This window comes from Narcine bancroftii, chromosome 3 (genome assembly GCF_036971445.1).
Source record: "Narcine bancroftii isolate sNarBan1 chromosome 3, sNarBan1.hap1, whole genome shotgun sequence".
Taxonomy (NCBI): Eukaryota; Metazoa; Chordata; class Chondrichthyes; order Torpediniformes; family Narcinidae; genus Narcine; species Narcine bancroftii.
In genome coordinates, this window is record NC_091471.1 from 83,939,451 (window position 1) to 83,960,762 (window position 21,312).

At 40.3% G+C, this 21,312-nt stretch overlaps 1 protein-coding gene across 2 annotated transcripts; it reads right to left on the minus strand.

The window, feature by feature from the left end:
- Nucleotides 1–11,910: 11,910 nt before the first annotated feature.
- plk2b (polo-like kinase 2b (Drosophila)) lies at nucleotides 11,911–16,611 on the minus strand. 2 transcript variants are annotated; one of them, XM_069924446.1, is made up of 15 exons: nucleotides 16,381–16,611; nucleotides 15,966–16,073; nucleotides 15,715–15,831; nucleotides 15,482–15,611; nucleotides 15,287–15,374; nucleotides 15,113–15,208; nucleotides 14,686–14,884; nucleotides 14,448–14,595; nucleotides 14,174–14,274; nucleotides 13,897–14,047; nucleotides 13,681–13,761; nucleotides 13,418–13,577; nucleotides 13,200–13,329; nucleotides 12,970–13,080; nucleotides 11,911–12,659 (listed from the first exon to the last, which is right to left on the minus strand). In XM_069924446.1, exons 1-15 carry the CDS (start codon nucleotides 16,567–16,569, stop codon nucleotides 12,468–12,470), a joined length of 2,001 nt encoding a protein of 666 aa, XP_069780547.1. In that variant the 5' UTR covers nucleotides 16,570–16,611; the 3' UTR covers nucleotides 11,911–12,467. The 2 variants fall into 2 exon arrangements, with proteins under 2 accessions (XP_069780547.1, XP_069780548.1); XM_069924447.1 differs by having other exon boundaries at nucleotides 16,509–16,588.
- Nucleotides 16,612–21,312: the final 4,701 nt, after the last annotated feature.

Genomic DNA, 21,312 nt, shown 5'->3' on the forward strand with positions numbered 1-21,312 from the left:
AAAACAAGGAAAATTTAGTGCGATGATTATTATGAGGTGCATTGGAAGGCATCTCCCATGATTAGTTAATAGCAGTGGAGAGGAGATGCCCTTCTGCTTGCGTTCAAAATGACTGATGACAAACTATTTTTAAAATATTTTATTTAAAGTATTAAAACCATGATACATACAATCAGAAAACAAATAATACATATAGCTAATGAAAAATACATGGTATATCTATAAGCCTCTCTCCTACACACCCTCCTCCCACACCAACCTTCCCTCCCCCACCCTATCTCCCTATAATCTATTTTAGGAGTATTTTGAGCTCCTAAATTTTATAAAGCTTTGAGACAATTGTTGCATTTATTTGAACTTCACTTCATTTTTTGTTCAACCTAAGTCATTGGAAATAATACCTGTATGAATCATACATTCAAAGACGATCTACTCATGAAATCCATTCAGTGGAAAGTGCAAGTGCAGAGCCTATTTCCTAAAATATCCTCACTCACAGTTCAGTTTGTGGTATTGGATCACAGTGTCACATTATAACATTGTTATTACATCATAGTACTTGTTAACTATTTGACTGTGACTTATTCTACCTGGAGGCCGGTGACTAGTGAGACCTTTGGTCTCTGTGATTTTTATAAATGACCTGGACGAAGAGGCAGACGGATAGGTCAGTAAGTTTGTGGATGACGCGGAGGTTGGAGGAGTTGTTGATGGAGCTGAAGGTTGTCGAAGGTTATTGACAGTTTGCAGAGTTGGGCAGAAAAATGGCAGATGGATTTCAATCCGGATAAGTGTGATATGATGCATTTTGGAAGGACGAACCAGAAGGGTTAGTGGGCGGATATTTAAAAGTGTGGATGAACAGAAGGACCTTGTGTGGTTCAAATCCATATATTCCTCAAGGCTGCTGCATAGGTTGATTGAATAGTTAAGTGATGCTGGGATTCATTAATAGAGGGATTGAATACAGAAGTAGGGTTGTCATGTTGCAACTCTACAAAACTCTGGTGAGACCACACTGAAAGTATTGTGTTCAGTTCTGGTCACCTCATTATAGGAAGAATTACCAGGATGTTACCTAGATTGGGAAACAAGTCTTATGAGGCAAGATTAGCAGAGCTGGGACTTTTCTCTTTGGAGTGTAGAAGGATGAGAAGAGACTTGATAGAGGTCTACAAGATTATGAGAGATATAGATAGGATGGACAGCCAGCATCTGTTTTCCAGGGCTGGATAAGCAAACACTAGAGGACACAAGTTTAGGGGAGACGTCGGTGCAAATTTATTTTTACACAGAGAGTTGTGGGTGCCTGGAATGTCTTGCCATAGATGGTGGTGGAGGCTCAAACATTGGAGGCATTTAAGAGACTCTTAGACAGACCCATGGATGAAAGGAAAATAGAGGGTTATGGGGTAATGAAGTTTTAGTACCTTTTTCTAAGAAGGAAAATATGGGTCTGCACAACATTAATGGCTGAAGCGCCTAGCTGGATTTGGTCACTGAATTATTGTTTGTTGTAGTGAAGTTCCCTACCCACATTCCTCCCATGCCAACCCTCACCCCCCCCCCCACCCCCACCCTATCTCACTATAATGCTGCCTTTTCTTGTATTTCAGGACCAGTTAGCATTTAGATAGGATAGATACTGAGATTTAAATTTCCATACATTTGCACCATCCTTCCCACTCCAACCTACTCTTTGATTAAGCTGCATTTCTGGAAAAAAGCTGGAATTGTAGCCTATCCTCCAGTCTGAGCTCATTCTTCAATTTTTCCAGTCTCTGGAAGCAGAGGTTCCAGACTCAAACACACCTTTAAATGCCAGAAACCCATCAGGTTTATGCTGGCTGCTTGTTATTTTGTGCATCTATTTGGCCATCCACATGGACTCAGGTGACCTCTGGCAAAAGGGAGTGAGGAGAAAGGCTTATTAGGCAGTCAAGTGAGCTCCTGAGCAAGTTTCCTCTCAGCTTGTCCTAGCTTCAGCAACCATCACCAAAAAATAGTGATTAAATGGAAAGTCTGGCTTTAATATCAGAGGTCATTCAACTTTAAAAGCTGGGATAGCTACGGCTGTTTATTCAATACACATGTCCTTGAGCTAATGTAGTTTCCAGTTGGTAACACAATTATGCTCTAATCTTTCCTGTCCCTAATTCAGATCAGGTAGACTCAACACTGCAAACTCAGCACAGATCAGAAGTGAAATTTGATTTGTTTTGGTCAATTCCATACCAGACATTGAGTCACTAAGATATCTGAAGAGCCAAAACCATTTGGATGATATAATCTACTGGTGCCACTGAATTGCTATAATGTGCAGAAGCTATAAATTAAACTTCAAACACTGTAACACTCATTTTTTGATCTTTAAAATGAGTTATGATTAAATAATTAATCTATAATAATCATTGTAGAATGGAAACATCCTAAGAAATAGAGTGATAGTTTTTCCCATTGGTTTAATTGGACATCAACTTTTGAAATTCAGGAGTGCTCTGGCTGTAGATTCAATTTTTTCCCTCCATGACCCTCATTTCAACAGTAAAAGAAATTGTTGAAAAATGCATTGTTGAACATAAATCTATATAATATTAAAGCCAAAGAATGAAACTCTGCTAAATATAACAACACTAAAATAAAAGTTGCATTTTTTTTTTATAATTAATCATTTATTTCCTTTTGACAATGTGCCTTCTACAGTGTAACCCTTCCTATGGGTTATAATTTTGTTCTGAAGCAACCTTACATAAGGTTTGTTGGTCTTTCAATGGTTTAACAATTAATGCTGTGCAGTCAGGATCAAAATATACCAGGGAAAATAAAATATCTTTCACTGTAGAACCACCAATATGTGACTTTACAAGTAACTAAACTAGGTCAATATTGAAAAGTGCAATATACGAACGTGGTGGAAAAACTCAGAAGGTCACGCAGGATCAATAGGAAGTAAAAAGCCTGATCCACAATCCAAATATAGATGACCTTTAATGTACTATAAATGCTGAGTGTCTCCAGGACTTTTGTGAATTCCACTCAACTCCAGCATCTGAAGATTTTCTTGTTTAACTTCAATATATAAAAGACTTTTTAAACAATAAATATAGATTAATGGAGCATAAACTCCTTTGCTTTGCCATATCTGAATATTCCTCTGCATGTCTATTTATTTCTGAGAAATATTGAATCATTGATGAAAAACCAGTTCTTTCTGAGCATTCCAATCAGATATTAGTCGGCAACTTGCTGTCAAGTTTGATAGGTTAATTTGCTATGGTAAATTGTCCTTAACATGTGTGTGAATGGTGGACTCATTCTGAGGGTAGTTGATGAGAGTAAGTAATTGGATTAGTCGGGTGGTTGGTGGTTGATGTAGACTCAATGAACCCAAGAGCCTGTTCTATGTTGCATGACTCATGGTTCTATAGTATTTTCTGAATGTCTATGGATTTTCCATGCAACTTCAGTCATTATCATTTCATTTTCCTCAATGGCCTCCACCACACTCTGAAAGATGGCTCCTTGTTCACTGATAAAATCAAGCCACACCCACAGTTGAGCAAGGAACAGATGTATATCTCTAGAGTTGGGCTCCTTTCTTGGAATAGAAAAGATGAATGTGGAAATAGGTAAAATTATTATCTTTAAAAGACATTTGAATGGGTGTATGGATAGGAAATGGTTGGAGGGATGTGGGTTAATTAGCAAGGGGGAATGAGCTCATATAGACAACTTGGTTGGCACGGACGAGTTGGATCAAGGGCTTGTTTTTAATGCTGCAGAGTATGACCCTACAAAATCAACAAAATTCTATGAAGCACTGGTCTAAACTTGTTCAGCATCACAAAAATGTCTACTGGCATTATCTGCACAAACTCCAATAAGCATTTCATTGAGATAATTTTTCTCAGTCATTTGGAGAAAACAAAAATCACAATGCAAGTCAGATCTTCAGTTCGATTGTGAAACATAAAGTATTTTGGGATTTCATGTAATCTTCAAAGTGCTGTGCAGTTACAAGCTTTTATTTTCTTTTGGATAGTTTGCAAGGAGATTTCATGCTTAACTCTAACTGGTAAAACTTACATATGTCTGATAATCGAATGCTCGATTGACCTTTACAAAGATTTTTTGGAAGTTCCCATTGCAGTGATATAATAGTCCAGGAAGATTCAAGTGAAAACATGGTAGGGAAATGGAGAGGATAAATCTGGTGGCTGTAAATGAGACAAATGAGGAAAAAAAAATCATTTCTGCTGTTAAAACAAGTTGTTAAGTCTACTACTTCTCAACAAAAACTCTGACATGCTAGTGCTGTTTGATTTTTAAAAGGGGCGGTTGAGGAACCACAAGAGAGGTCTTCAGTGTGAGGGCTTCGGTTAATCAATGGGCTTCAATGATATAGACAAGTTGTGGGTATCTGGTCTCTGGTTCAGCCTGTCAGATGAGTGGGTAGTGATTTTAATACTCCTATAGGTCAAGTACACTGCAAAGCCAGAGACCACAGAAGTTATAAATAGCACTGGTTCAGCCTGTCAGATGAGTGGGTAGTGATTTTAATACTCCTATAGGTCAAGTACACTGCAAAGCCAGAGACCACAGAAGTTATAAATAGCACTGGTTCAGCTATTGCTTAATGTGTACTTGTAATTAGAATGAAGTGGGTGTTTCTACTCCTTTTACTACTGCAGTTCATTAGACTTTACATTGCAGGAAGTAGTACTTGATGTGGTATAAGGCCCCTAGAGTAGTCCATATTCTTTAATAAAAGGTCAACTTTCTTTGGATTCTGGATCAGTTCCAACAGGTTAGAGAGTAGCTAATGTATCCCCACTGTTTAAAAAAAAGAGGCAAAGAGAAAGAAAATAGCTTTTGACTCTGGCATTGGTAAACAGAAGAATGCTAGATGATTTTTGGATCAGTATGCGAAGGATGTGGCAGAATATGTGGAAAAAAAGTGAAAAGTGTAGTCAAAGTCATAAGATCATAAATGACAAATTTACTGGACTTTTTGAGGACTTAACTTTTCAAGTAAATAGGAGAGTATCAGTGAATGTGGTGATTTTGGATTTTCAGAAGGTTTTTCCATAAGAAATTAGTGTGCAAAGTTAAAGCAACTAGGATTAGAGGGTCTTTCACGGCTGTGGACAGAGAACTGGTTGGCAAACAGGGAACAGATCAAGAATTTTCCCAATGTTTATTAGCTCCACGATATTCAGAGTTTGGACCTTAATTTATACTAATGATTTCATTGAAGAAATTAAATATAGTATCTCAGAGTATGCAAATGACAAAGCTCAATGGGAATTTTTGGTAAGGACACATCTCTGAGTATTGTAGGTAGTTTTCATCTCCTTTGTCAGTGAAAGGATGATCTTGCTGTGGATGAGCTGCGGCGATTCCTGGTCTGGTAGTACCAGGTTTACATTTGCTGGAGTCTAGAAGGTGAGAGGGGACCACATTGGAATTTATTAAAAAATCCTGTTGAGACTGGATGGGCAAGACACAGAAAATGTGTTCCCCACAATGGGAACATTCAGAACTAAGAAGCCATATTCAAGGCTCCCCTACAACAGGCATTTTGAAATATTGTAATATTAGTGTTTGTAATCTTAGATAAATTCATCCTTTATTCTTACATCCAAATAACACTTTATATGACAAACTTGTGAGTTAACTACGTTACCTTATTTTTATAAAAGATTTCAAATAAATGCAATTATTTTGGAGTATTCTTTAACGATTAATGCTTTAAAGGTTATTTAAACACAATCCAAGTGAATCGGACTATTCCTTGATTAATTGGCATTATGAGTAGACATCTTCATGGCTGCCTGCTAGTAAAGCATTGCTTGTGAAGTCAAGTATTTTAGCGCAGGTGAAGCCCGCTGGCCAGTCTTAAGGAGACTAATAACACCATCAGAACAGTTAAATAAATTAAAGATTGAATTAATTAATGAATGGCCTTTCTGAAGGGATAGGATATTTGTGGAACATTAAATCCATATATGGTCACCTATTGGACACACAACTAATTAGTCTAGCATTATTAATGCTTTCCATTCATTAGATTAGCTTTTTTCCAGGAATTTTCAGTGACAGAAGTGAATGTAAATCTATTTCACAACATTTTGTTGATTTTTCTTGTAGTATTTTAATTGTCTCAGTTCTTAAACTAACGTTGATGTTCCATTTCTGTCAATAGAGGCAGTAAACTTGCATTCATTGCAGAAAATCTAATGGAACTAACCAGGTACAAGTTCAAAGGTCGCCTGCACAGCGAGAACAGTAGTCAATGTGGCTTCAAAAGGACTGATCATGTTTTATCTCATTGACTCTTCTGAAGTGATATTCCAGGTGGACTGAGTAGGAAAGCCACATAACTTATGCACTCACTCAGACCTTTGAAAATCCTTTGGCAAAATGCTGCATTAAAAGATTTGATGCCAGCTTAAGGCATTGGCAATTGAGAACAAAAATCAAACAGTGAATGGATGGAAACGACACTTGTTAAGAACAAACTATTCATGAAACTCCAAATACAATTGAAGCAAGCAGGCAATATTGCTGAGAGCTTTTGCTTCTACTCTGGAAACATGAATTCTGTACAAAAGCTCATTGTAAAGTGGCGTAGCAGTTCGCGCTCTGCCCTTACAGCACCAGCAATTGGGACTGGACTGGGGTTCGAATCTCACGCTGTCTGTAAAGAGTTTGTTCGTTCTCCCCATGTCTGCATGGGTTTTCTCTGGGGTTCTGGTTTCCTCCCACTGTTCAAAACGTACCACGGGTGTCGGTTAATGGGGTGTAAATTGGGCAGCATGGGCCGAAATGGCCTGTTACAGTGCTCTATGTCTAGATTTTAGAAATGAACAGCTAACTGGTTTCTGGAGGAACATTTGATGAAGTAAACAAAGAACAGAATAAGCCAAATATGATTGGAAGTAGGCAAAATAACTGTTGTCAGAAGTCATAAAGAATATTAAAAAGTCAAATTAAATTGCATTAAACCATTGATTTATGGCTATTTAACAAATAGTTGCTGCAATTTGTCATGGCAGCTCCTGATAGTGTCTTTATTTGATAGATTTAACAGAAAACTGATACTCAGACAAAATAGACAATGGTGCAAAACCTGCAGAGTCTCAATGTAACCATTGCTAAATAGGCAGTGGAATAGTTTCCAGCTCATCCTATCTTGACAGTAACAAGTCTGCATTGATTTTGCTTTCATTTGTCGGCCTCCTCTCACTTTGTACTAACTTGTCAGGTATTCATTCCACAAATTAACTACCAGGAATCACAATGTACAATTAATTTTTTGAACATTAAATGCATAAATTGGAACCTGTATTCATATCAGTTTCAATTCTTTGCCACATGAAAGGCAAAGAAATAAATGCATTCAAAATTTACCAGCATATCAGAATTAGACAAAATACTGGAAATATTCAAAGTCAGGGAGCATGGTGGAAAGGGGAGTTAATTTTTCAGTACAATAAAAATAACATTATTCTAGTTCTCCTAGCTCCAAATTGCCCTCACAGATCAGAGCTGATGTTTGAACACATTCCACTGCTGCTGGTAGTAGATCCAAAAAGTACAGGTGCATGGGTTTCTTCAGCTCTATCATTCTTGCCAGGGTGCCCAACAGCTTTCGCACAGCTTCATTCCTTCCCTTCTGCCGGCTGAGGGAAACCCTCAGGTATTTCTCTTGAAAATAGAAATAAACAGCAATTCAAGGTCCATTGTACAGCACAGATACAACCCCTTCAGTCCACTGTATCCAGACCACCTCTTTTGCCTCTCTGTACTATACCACTGGCCCACAATGAGTATGCAGTCAATATCTAGTTAAAATAGCACCTATGGCAAGCACTGAAATTGCACCCCTGTTAAAAATAAAATTTAAAAATCGCATATAAAGTTGACAGTTGGGTGGTTCCCTCGCACAATTGGGCTAGTTTTGAAGGTTGGCCATGTGTGTATTGGGCACCTTCTCAGAGGTCATGAATGCCTATTCCCTAAATCAGCACCGTTCCTCACAGCCAGGTTCATTGTTACAGAGTTATAAGTCAGACAGGTGAAAGGTTTTTAAATGGGAGATGCAGCCTCTCTCACTCTCTCCACAACCCCCACCTTGTGTAAGGCCTCCCATGTGATTAGACTTGTTTGCTTTGTTTGAGAAACCAGCATGTTGAATGTACAGTATATTGATGAGCAGCCACACCAGAACTGGGTACAGGAGCACACTGTCCTGAGAACTGCAAATGCATTGCTATTCACGTGCTGTCGCAAGTTTACTGCCTCTATTGACTGAATGTTGCCCATCCCACACCCAAGGCTGGGCCAAATTGGCCCGACTGCAGAGCCAAGAAGGGCAGCCTGTACCTGAACTTCCTTTCTCATCCTGGAATAACTCTGCCTCACTTCAGTGCGGAACAGAACGTGCACACGGGGTTGGAGTGAACTCTTGTATTCTAACTGCTGCAATTCCCCACTGACTTCAATGAAAACTCCAATTCTACCCTTGCTTTCCAAGAGTCCACTGCAGGCCACGGATAACAAACAAGGGATCTCCCAGGGAAGAGAAACATTGGCAAAGTCAGGCCCTGGTTTTTTTTTCCCCCTGCTACACATACAATCTCTCCCCTTTCACTTTGTGGGATTCCAACATAAACATTGCTGCCAGTCGCCCTGGCTGTGCATGAGGTGCTGCTGGAGCTCACCGATACACTGCTCCAGCACCTCATCAGGCCATTTCTGCGCCGCTCCAGCACCTCGCTCAATGTAGGATCAGTTGGAAAAATGGCCATCTTCCTTACCCATAATCTCCCACACGGTTCAAAAGGCTCTGAATTTTCCTTGCACTGGCAGAACTGTTCCAGCTGCGTGGGAGATTATGGGTAAGGAAGACAGCCTTTTTTGCCATTGATCCCGCATTGAGCGAGGTGCCAGACCGGCCCAATGAGGTGCCAAAGTGGAGCTCCTGGGCGCTCGAGTGAGCACCAGTAACACTGCACTCTTGCGACGGAGATTCATTGTTGGGCTAGAGACTCTGATATTGGGTGAATGAGGCGAGGACAGTGGCAACCCCCTGCAAATGGTGCCCAGGCCATGTGTTCTAGTTGTCATACCCTAGATACACCGATGTCTGCAGTGTCTATTTAAGGGCCTAGGTATTTCTAAAACAGTAATTTTATCCAAATTCGTGACAACCTCTGGCAGTGAATTAAAAATATTTAACTGGTTTAAAAAACACCCTCAAATTCCCTTTAAAGCACCATCCTTTGTTTTTATACCCACCATGGGAATAAATTTCTATTTACCCAATCAATTTTATGTTTCAATTGTATACATCTGGTCCTCAAAACAGGTGATATGGCAAAAAAAAAAAGTTTTAATTGCACCTGGTGGTTTAGGAAGGAGGAAGAAACCCATTTTATGTCGAGTTGCTATCTCACATTTGAATCCAATATCCTCAACCCATTTGCTTAGGCCAAATCAAATTTGCACCTCAACTTACTTCCACATTTTTAAAACAGAGTACTTGCATCATTAATCCCTGTCCAACAAACTTATCTGCATTAAACTTGCCCTCATCCAACCTTAAAAATTGTTGACTCATTAAAAATTTTCTGGCTTCAGTCATATTTGTTCATTCTACTAAATTGGGGAAATATTTAAAAAACCCATGATATCCAACCTCTATCTTGCATAATGTACTATTTTTTCTGCTCCACAACTCCGTTTTCCACATTACAGATGCACAAATGCCTTTACTGTGCATCTCTCCCTTCCCCTATTGATTCAGACATCAGCCTGATCTTCAGCACTCATAATGAAGGGCTCAGGACCAAAATGTCAACTGCACATTTAGTATGACATTATTACAGTGTCAACGATGGAGGTTAGAATCCAGCAATGTCTGTGAGATGTCTGCATGTTTCCTCCCACATTCCAAAATGTACAGGAGTTGTAGGTTAATTTGGATAGCATTGACTCATAGGCTGGAAGGCCCTGTCATCCAAATTTAAATGCAGGTATTCCTCAGCTTACAATGGGGTTACGTTCCAGCACTCCCATCATGTCAAAAAAATTCTGAGTTGAATCAGTATGGGGACAGACATGGGGCTGTAGGGAGAGAGTGGGATCAGTGTGGGGACTAATGCAGTGCTATCAGGAGACAATGAATATCAAAGCCTAGCCCAAAGCTGAAAGGGCAGTATGGATTTGAACCATTGTAGCTTCAAATAATTGTAATTTGAACCATTGCAAGTCAGAGACTCTAAAATATTTACCTTTTTTTTTTAAAAAAATTGCCTTTTACTTCCTAAGGACACTGCATGACCTACTGAGTTTGTCCTGCACCAGACCCCAGCGTTGGCAGATTTTCTCATTGGCTTGCAACTTAAACTCAGGTTTTGCCAGTTATAACCCTTCAACTATCTTGTGCTCCAGCTCACAATTATTGGCATGTGAGCTCAGCACATAAATGGAGTTGCCAAACCAATTACATTTTAAATTTAGACATACAGCATGGTAACAGGCCATTTTGGCCCATGAGCCTCTGCCACCCAATTAACCTACAATTCGAATGGTGGGATGATCCCGGAGAAAACCCACGCAGACTCTTTACAGGCAGCACAGGATTTGAAGCCCAGTCCCAATTGCTAATGCTGTGAAGGCCTGGCACTAACTGCTATGCTACTCAGCACACACATCGCACCAACTAATGTTACTTCTTTAAAGTCCTCACATGCAATGTTGACTTTCTAGAAAGTGAATGTTAAATGTATGGAACTTAAAACTTAGTGCCGTTAAACGTAACTCATTTTCAGCCCAATGATGAAGGGATATCATTAATTTCGGATTAAAAATAGCCAATTAAAGGTCTTTTGTACAGTTAGTTTTCCCCAAAAGATCTCAAAAATATCAGCAACCTAAAATATGTAAAAATATATTTCCACATTCAGAGCATGGAAATAGAAATTTGGGATCATTTGTAGTGAAAACCAGACTCAAAACTAAACTTTATGAAGGGATTTTGCAATATTTATGCATATTTCAATTGGATTCTGATCAGAAAGTTTAATTTGCCTGCCTTGAACAGTTTACATCATAAAATGAAATCACAACGTTCAGAACTGCCCAAACAATATTCATAGTTTTGTGCAGCTTTTAGGACAAACCTGCATAGGAGGGAGATAATTTCAGGCCAAGAATCCAGGATCAGTTCTTCAATGTACAACACTCCATTCAATTTGATGCTACAACTGGCCCTGACACAATGGGAGAGAAATTCACTAGCACATCCAGAAAATTAGGCAGGTTTCAACAAAAAAAATTTACAAGACAAAGCTGGGAATGGTTACATTCATTATCTAAAGAAACAGGGCAAAAAGGCAAGGTGCCACTTTGGTAGAAAGTGGGCACACCAAAATAAGATGGCCTCCCACTCCCTCTTCTCCTTTCTCCCCCAAAAGAGAACTAATTATGTTGCAATAAATCATTCCATCTGAAAAATAGACAATTCTGTTCATTAGGGAAATACTTTGCTACGCTATTGGGTCATAGTTTCAAAGTGTGATTTGCAGATTAAGAAAGTAAGCAAATTTGAGATAATGACGGCAGAAGGCATTGTGCAGCAACTGGTCTGAAAGTATGATCATTAGTCCATATTATTGTCCTCTTTCAGCAAGTGTTTTAGAACTAGTTTTTCAACAAATTATACCAGTTAATACATACTGGTTGAAATCCCATAATTTCATTGGTTTTCAATTCAAGGCAATTTTCACACTTCACAGGCTACTTGTACAGAGCTGACTTTTCCAATTTGTGCACTAAACAGTGACAAAAATGTTACTACCCCATTAAAAATCCATCCAAAAAACAAAGACCATTCATATGCAATGAATTTAAGAACCTTTATTAATATTCAACACACAACTTGCTCAGCATTTCAAAAGTGTGCATGAGTGATACTTCAATAAATAATAAATACTCAGTGCAGAATAAATTAAGGAATGAACATGTCCAGCCACAAGATGTGGTACAAGTGTTTGTATTTTTTTAGTTTTCTTCTAAGAATCAAGTCTCTCAACTCAATAGCACAAGCTGTGCTTATGAAAAGTCTCTTTACAACTTGCAATCCCCAGTAATTTTAATACTTTCTCAGCTTCACTTGCCACACACTTTCCTCTTGCTCAGGAATCACACCTCCTAACCTTGGTCTGCTGCAACATTGTTGCACTGCATTGTCCTCAATGCAAAAAAATACTGAAGTTCCACAGGCAGCTGCCATTTTTCCAGGTAGTCATCTATTTAATGTCATTCAAAAAGCAGGATTGTAAAATACATCTGTCTGGTACCAGCCCAGCACACCATACAAAGTACAAGTCCCTCGTACCATCTGGCAGATGGTCAGCTTGGGGCACTTCCAAACTGAAGGCGGGTTTCTCAGTCCAATCTTAATTAAATCTTTGTTGCACCATATTCAATGCATATTCCATCCTGGTACGAAGTTCTTGCGAACAACCAGACATCAGCAGTGTTGACAGCTTGAATGTAGTGGAGACTCTATCTTCATTGATATAAGTAAGTAGGTATTCCTCATTTAGATTGCAAATAATAATTTTTGTATGATCGTGATAAAAATTCACCTGCAATAAAATACATACAACATTACTCATGATCAATATTCAACATGGCTAATTATTTATTCAGAAGTCATAGCACCAGTGCATTCTCAAAATAGTTGTTTCCCTCCTCCCCCACCCTCCAATCTACAAATCCTGGGGAGATGAATCCACATCTTTCTAATCCGTTGTCTTCATGCCTCTGATAGGTACATGGGTATTACCCAATGCAGGCACAAGAACAATCAAAGAACTAGATCAATATGTCCTACATCCCACTCTTGCACCATTGTTAATTTCAAGAAAATACTTATGAAAACATTCCAATTCTTACCTGGAATGTGCCATCACTAAAGAGCATCATTAGTGCACGATCTGACTTTAACCACTGAAGGAGACACAATCTAGATTTCTCTGCATCCACTGAACCAGGTAGATCACCACCCTTTGGAAGAAAAAGACAGGTTTTCTTTACAATAGTGTCATTACCAGTCCAAGAGTTCCAGAATGCACAATATAGTTGCAGACTTTTAGAAGTTACAAAATGAGCTTGAAGATTCTTACCTCCATAAGATTTTCTTCCATGTAGTGTGCAAAATATTTCAGAATAGTCATTTGACTAACAAATTTCTCAGGAATGTCAAGTGTTGAGAAGACAGTACACTGGCCCAGATCTGCATAGTAATGAATGGTTCTAAGGGAGAAGACGGGCCAGAGGTTAATAATTCAGTATTAGGAGCCAGTTACACATCAAAAATTATCCAAGTCATCGGACAACTTACTTCTTGTCAGCCAGCAAGCTCATGTGTGTTCCGTTATTGAAGAGGACACCAACTGTGTGATCAGACAATTGATACCCAAAGCCATACTTATTTGAATAGTCCACCCATTTGGTAACCCATTGGAAGGAGAAACTCAACTGGTGTTTTGGCAAAAAATCTCCTGAGAAAGAAATCAGATATTTAGTAAAATGTTTTAGGTCACAAGATGTCAATGCTTAATCTTCAACTCTGCACTAGGTTAAAATTATTGCAGTTGTGTTTACCTTCTGGCATATTTTCTAGGCAGCCCTTTAGTACTCTCGCAACTGTGTCAGCAACACTTCCCATGGTACTGTCTTCAAGCGCTGAAATTATAAGCAAGATATTAGAGCAATTTGCAGAACTGACAGTCAAACAAATTTAGTTGAAAGCAATCTCTTGTCTCATTGTGTTGAATTATTTGTGGTTTTCTCTCTAGTTAATTCACAACATGTACTCACATTCATTACTACTGCTGCTACAGCTTCCCAAGGTTCCTCTCACGATCATCCTTATTGAATCTCTGATTTGCTGTTCATTATCCTGTATTGGCAAGGGACTCTCTGGTTTGAGATGGTTAATTGGTGGCTTGCTGGTCAACTTTGATTCTGGCTAAAAAGAAAATTCACAGTTCAGCAAAGTCCTAGATCTAGCAGACATTTGCCAAGTTTCAATGCAAACATGACAACTTTGTAAGGAGTTGAAATTCAGTGTATGAATATTATTAAATTAACCCACCTCATCTGATTGACTTTTATTCAGTTGTTTGCTTAATGATATCTTCTTCAAGTCATTTTTCAGTTTGTGAATCTCATCAAAGTCTTCCTTTCCCAGTTTATCTGTTTAAAAAAAATGAAATCTTTTTACTAATCAGCATTTGCTGAGCCAACTTAAAAGATGGAATTTCTCCATAATCATTCATGTACTCTCAACAAGGGTGTGGACTCCATTTTGCCTATTAACAAGTATGACTGGCCAATTTACTGTTGTTACTCAGTCGCGATATACTTACTGTGATTGTCCAAAAACTTGGCTTTGTCCTTCTTTCCACCAAACAGGGCTGCAGCTGCCTTTTTGAAAAAGTTCTTGGCGGGGCTGGACAAGTGAAAATCTGGTGCATAATGACAGCAGGTCTGCGAGAGTCTCTCAGGTGTAAACCCCTGCAGCACAAGGTTAAAGTTTAGATTTATGGCCATTTAAAAGAAATAAAGAAATGCAAAATTTAGAACAAGAATTCTCACGTCACCAACCTGAGTAAGGAAATCATAATGCAGGATGTCATCTAGACTGGGTCGATCTTTTGGACATTTTGCTAGCATACTGGCTATTAATTGCCTTGCAGATGTTGACAATGACGATGGCGTGGTGTATCTTGCTTCCTTTATACATCTGTACGTTTCTTTTAGGTTGGTTGTCTCAAATGGAGGTCTCCCCAGCAACATTGTATACCTGCAATGAATACAATCTAAATCTTAACACCTTGCAAGGCAAATTGCAACCCTATACAATTTCCATTTTCAGCCTTTCAGAAGCAGAATATTATTTGAGTGGTACATGCAAATCAGAGTTTTGTAAGAGTCTGGTTGCTCCACTTAATGCAAAAATCAATGAACCCATCATGTTCAAAGATGCAACAAGGTCAAATGGAAGACTTCAAAATGGGATACAGGTACTTACATTACACAGCCCAATGCCCAGATATCAGATTCACAGCCATGTCCTTGTTTGTTGAGAACTTCAGGAGACAAATAATTTGGTGTGCCACAGATCGTCCTGCAGAATAAAATGACGGTTATAACAATTTTTCTTGCAAACAATTAACACTTTTTAAGATGCATCCTGATCATCTACCTGCTTCTTTGCTCCACTGGCTCCAGTTTCGCTGCTAATCCAAAATCCCCTATTTTCAGTTCCATGTTTTCATTGATGAAAAAGTTGCCTGCAATTAAGATTAAAGTAACATTAACAATCAAGTTTTCTTTTCCAGTCCACAATGTCATCTTTAGCCCAATTTAACCGTGAATAAACATGCAAAAGAGATCATACCCAGTTTGAGGTCTCTGTGGAGAATTCCTTGATCGTGTAGATACTTCAATCCTGAGACTATCTGCCGGAGGTAGTACCGCACTTCTGGTTCTGTCAGCACTTTTCGAGCTTTCAGGACGTGAGCCATTGACTAGACATTTTTAAAATAGAGGGGCAACAATTATTCTCGATGCCCCCTTTAAAAAAAAAGGGGTAGAAATTGCGGGTTAATATGGCAACAGAGGATTGCTTACTCTTCGGCTGCAGTGTTCCAACAGAATGTAAATGTTTTCCTTATCTTCAAAGTGATGGTAGAAGTGAACAATGTGCTTGTGGTGAAGCGTTCGGTGCAGTTCTATTTCTCGGTCAATCTGAGTTGTTTAAAGAGAAAGCAGGCGCTTAGACCATTCTGATTTTACCAACACAAGATTACAATTAATCCAACTGCAGCCGACACTTGCAGTGATCCACAGCTACACCAAAACTCACGCACAAGGGTGCCTACCTTTTCTCTCTGATGGGGCTTGGCTACCCTGGTGTGGGGGATGATTTTTGCAGCATAGACGATGTTGGTGGTCAGGTCTGTCATTTCGTAGCACTTGGCAAAGCCACCCTGAGCAAGAAAAGAATTCAGATGATCAACTTAGGCATTCGCAACTTTTAAGCATTATAGCTGAACAAAAACCTAGCTCAACCGATGAGGACGCAGAACTGAATTAGGAGCCGGAGCCCCGAGCTCACTCCCTGCATTGCAAACGCTGCAGGTAACAACACGACACCGCTCACCGAGCTGGAACATTAATTCTACACCTCCTGCAGAATTTCTGCTGCTATTTCTCATTCTTTAGAGACGACGTGATCCCCAATCAACATGTTCCACGACTGGAACCCGATCTTGTCACCCCACAGCTTTGATTTACCTTTCCCAGCACTTTGCCCCTGCAGTAGCACTTGCCGGTCGCAGGATCAGTTATAATCCGAGACAACTCCGCGTTTGTGCAAGTCAAGTCTTCCTGCCTTTTGCTGAAGCAAAGATCTGCTGATTTACCGAGAGGCTGGTCGCACATCTTTGTGTTTTGCTGGTAAGTGATAGTCCTCAGTAAATCCATCGCTTCCACCCCCTCTCAATCCACTCAGTGAGCAGAGAAACCCAGCCACGCTTGCTTTTATAGCCTCTCCCTGCGGCCACGTCACTGAGCAATGTTGCTGCTCCAGCTCCGCCCACCGCTCCTGGCGATTGGTCCACGAAAGTGTCAATCATCTCTGAGCGCTCACGTTGCAAATTGCCCCGAAGCCTGAATGGATCAACTATCCGAGGGCGATCGGCGCTGGATCACATTATCAACACTCAGCTGACAGTGACTTCAATGTCTAGCTCAACATATTACATCAATCAGTATGCTTATATATGATTTGTGATAATACTCTACAAATATGCCATATATTTGCAGTATTCTAAACGGTGCATTTTCACGAAAAATCACCGTAGTTGCAGTTTTATACTTAATTGCAGTTGCGTGTATATGTCTTTAAATCAATATCTTGGTGCATGCATTTTATAGACCGCTGAACATAGATTCACATCAGAGATGTTGCTGTTCATCGATTATTTTATTAACATCGTCCGTTCCATCTGCTCTCCGTGACCGTTTACTCAACAACAAAGAACGTTCGCTTTTTTAAACCGAATGCATTTTGAGGTCCAAATATCCGCACAACCGCTTATTTTTGCAACACGACACCCTGTGCACATGTCAAAACGAATGCAGAAAAGAGGTACAACCCACGTATGTTTCCATAACCGTGGACGTTCAAAACAAATTCCAAACAGACTGTGGTTTTACAAATGAAATCAATTGCAGCATAAATGGTCTACCGGTTTTCGGATAATGGGTTCATTTCTAGCGCGAAGAGCGTTTGACGCCCTGTGCAGGTGATGTTGACTTGCCATGCGTTTGCTTTGCCCCACCATTCGCTTTTTCTTTGGCACAAGCATTCTTAAGCGAAAGAGGCAAAGCAACACCAAAACCCAGACGTTGTGCATGAATGAGGAACTCGGAGCCGCTCGTTGATCTGGAGTGGGGTTTTTTGTTGGTTTCGACTCACCCTCTACCATACCCGCCTCCTCCTGTCTGGCAGAACTTGTTCTCACTCTAAATAACTTCTTTGTGTAAAAATGAGAGAACTCGATCGATAAGGAGATGTGGTCAGGTTTGTCAACTCCCATTTCACACTCCAACCGTTTCAGATTTCCATCGCTTGCTGGAGAGGAACATCACAGTTAACCAAGAAATTGTCACCCGCCAGCAGGTGCGAGACGCCGCTCGCCGCCTTGATGTCGAGCGACACCCGTCGCCAGAAGCACAGTTTGGATGCATTTCATCAGGTCAATGTGCGCCGAGGTTCAAGGACATACATAATGTGTCATGCGTCCACCCTCACACAACGTGACCTGTTGCATGGGAGACTCGAGCACATTTCTTGACTTGTCCCTGTTTTTGGGGCGGTGGGACCGTGGAGTGAAAGCAACAGTCGTGGGAGGGAAACGAGTGGACAAATCGGGGGAGTTCTGCTAGCAGCTGATGCTCGACTATGGCAGGACCCAGTCTTCGATTTGCAGACCTTGGTGCAAAGGGCAGCCCGGCTGCCTGACAGCCCCAGAGGCCCGGGTTCAATCCTGAGCTCGGCTGCCGTCTGTGTGGCGTTCTCCCGGTGACCTTGTGGGGCTTCCTCTCAAATCCCAAAGCTGTCGCAACGAGCCACTGCAAATTGTAGGTAATTGGCAAAAGAATCAAAAAGTAAATGATTGTGGGCATATGAGAGAGAATGTTGCAGGGGCGGGGGGTAGAACAGTGGGGATGGGGGGCAATGGGAATACTTGGCTGGACATCTACAGAGACAGTGATGCTTAGAATGTTACATTTGCTCTTGGTATCATGCACTGAGGAAGAGCTCCATCTAGTGGTAAACGCAAAAAACTAATGGAGTTAAACAAGAAAGTGCATCTGTATGTAGAAAGTTAAAGAAGAAAGTTGGCAGATGCTGGAGTCGAGTACCTTGACCCCACTAACTTCCACAACTACCTTGACCTATTACAATCTCACTAACTCCCACAACTATCTTAGGCCCTTTCAAACTGCTGTGTAAAATGGGGTAAACAGTGACAACCCCTTCAGAATTCAACCAGGTCCCTGACCTACATCAGAGGTAGTCCATGGGTGATTGGAACAGGAAAATGGCCGACCCACTTGTTCTGGTGATGTCAGCACTTGCGTGCGTGCATCACCGAGCAGCCAGCTTCTGACCATCCGGCAGTACTTCCAGTGAGTGCGTGACCCATCATTGTGGGGGTGGGATCCTCTTAAATTGCCAGGTTGGCGATTGAATGAGTTGATCCCTCTGCGATTTGAAAGGTGCTTCCTGCACCTTTGCCCCAGTAAATGCCCAGGTGGTGCAGTTTAAAAGGGGCACTTGACTCACCCTCTACCATACCCTCCTCTGTCTGGCAGAACTTGTTCTCACTCTAAATAACTTCTTTAACTCGTCTCACTTCCTCCAAATCAAAGGAGTAGCCATGGGTCCCAGCTACATGATAGTCGGCCCACACTGTCAAGATAGAAAGCACACAAGAGAACCATGGAGCATACAATACATGCTAGGATTAGCGAGGAATATCAAATCAGGTAGACAGGGTCACCTTTGTCAATGTCGACCTTCACTCAAAGATCATAGTGATTTGGTACGTATTTAAGACATATTTTGGCTGCATATTTCTCACAAGTTGATAAACAAATTTTTTGAAATCGTTTGAGGTAAATTGTTCCAGATCCTTATTAGCATTTGTCATTGTGGTTCTTTCATAAGAAATGTAAATTACTGACATCAAACAATATACACATTAACAGTTCATCCCGTTTAAGTTAGATTTTTAAACATTTGAGGTAATGTCTCGAGAGTTTGTCTCCAATGAATATCGAACATCTGTGTTCTGTATACTTTTGGGTTTTGATTTAATTATCAAATGCTAATTATTTGTCTGGAGAGTTAATCAAAACATTTAACACACACAAAGCTAAAGGAAGCTTCTCTTTACCACACAAAGCAAGGAGGCTTCTCTTTGATGTTGTGAAGTTTCTGCCTCCTGTACGTGCCTGATAATTGCTTTTCAGAGAGCCATTTATATGAATGGACACAAGTTCTGATAGATCACTTATCAGTATTACAAACAGGTTTCCTTCTGTTAATATAAATGCTGATTTAGTTGTCTTAAGAGGCTAACAAGTCTTTTAGTAAAACATGAACTGTGGTTTCTTACTGTCAATTGTTTAAGGCTAAGGAATCCTGTATTAATAAAGACAAATTAGTGGTTCTTTTCCTTAATAATGATCATTTCTGGATGACTTAAAAATAGAATCTTTCACAGCTACATCTTCCTGTTTGTGGGATTTGTGGAGCAATCCAATCTGCAAGCCTTCACGGGCAAGACCCCTCAACTCTTTCTCCATTATATTGATGACTACATTGGAATTGCCTCATGCACCCATAATGAGCTTGTCAACTTCATTCACTTTATGGCCAACTTCCATTCCAATCTCAAAATCACCTAGTTCATCTCTAACAACACTCTCACTTTCTTGGATTTCTCTGTATACCTTGGGAGACAAGCTTTCCATTGGCATATATTACAAACCCTCCAACTCCCACAACTACCTTGACTACACTTCCTCACACCCTGTCTCCTGCAAGGATTCTATACCTTTCTCTCAATTTCTCTGTCTCCGCTGCATCTGTTCCCAAGATGAGGTCTTCCAGTTCAGATCTTCCAAAATGTCTGCCTTCTTCCACAAACGTGGCTTCTTCTCCACCATGTGAGAAACAGAAGTACCTTCACAGATTTTGCTCGAGACAAAAATTGAGAACAAAGAACATTTATTGTACAACAGTGCAAAGTTGGGTGCTTCCTCTTACCCTGGGAATACACACACATACTGGGGCTCACCCAAATTTTATACAGTTCATTTTAGTGTAGAGGTACCCTCCCCCCCCCCACCCCACCCCACAACATTCTTCTGCCTCCTGGATTGGTTTGGCATTTGGTAATTCTGTCTGCCTACATGCAGTTTCTGTAAACTTGAAAGACCATGGGGTATCCTGTCTGGGTCCCATCATGTCATTGTCCTTATTCATGAATCTGCCTTTGTCCTTATTCACACATCTCAACCCCCAGGACTTACTAACTATATGCAGAACTTGCTAATTCTGTCTATCACTATAACCCTTATTCTATTATACTTGCGTAACCCTTCCTCACACTCTTATCGGAATTCATCCCAACTCAGGACTTACTTAACTTCCTCTAATCTAATCTAGTATTCCTTATTTCATTCATACTAGCTTTACTTCCTATATTCTATTATCTCTCACAATCCACACGTTTTCTTTAGCTATGCTTAGTAAATTCTCAACTGGAAGCTTGGTCTTTTTCCCAGCGAGTCAGTAAACGAACTGTAATCTCAGCATCATCAGACGGAGTTTGGGAAACATACATCCTTTGGGTTGTAGTGATCTGACGAAGGGTCCGTTGAATTAAACACTGCACACAAGTCATTAGGCAGGGAAGTATCATGATGGCTAAAATAATGAGTCCAACTGCTATAAGGGCTGTGTGTATCCACCTCCAGTCACCAGTAAAAAGTTCAACCGCCTGACCATTGTGACCGTTGTCATCAATCGATCTTCCACAAACTCTGCCCTCAGCAGCCAACAAATAATTGAGAGCTAGGCGGTTTTGATAAGCTGTAGCTCGTATCTGTCATTGTTCTTCAGCCAAGGCCGTCACTGCCTGTTTGGTG

Coding starts and splice junctions, on each gene's coding strand:
- plk2b (XM_069924446.1), bottom strand. CDS start 16,569: ATGGATTTACTGAGGACTATCACTTACCAGCAAAACACAAAGATGTGC. Junction 14,885..15,112: donor TGGGCATTGGGCTGTGTAAT/GTAAGTACCTGT, acceptor TATTCATTGCAG/GTATACAATGTTGCTGGGGA. Junction 14,275..14,447: donor CAAGTTTTTGGACAATCACA/GTAAGTATATCG, acceptor TTTTTTAAACAG/ATAAACTGGGAAAGGAAGAC.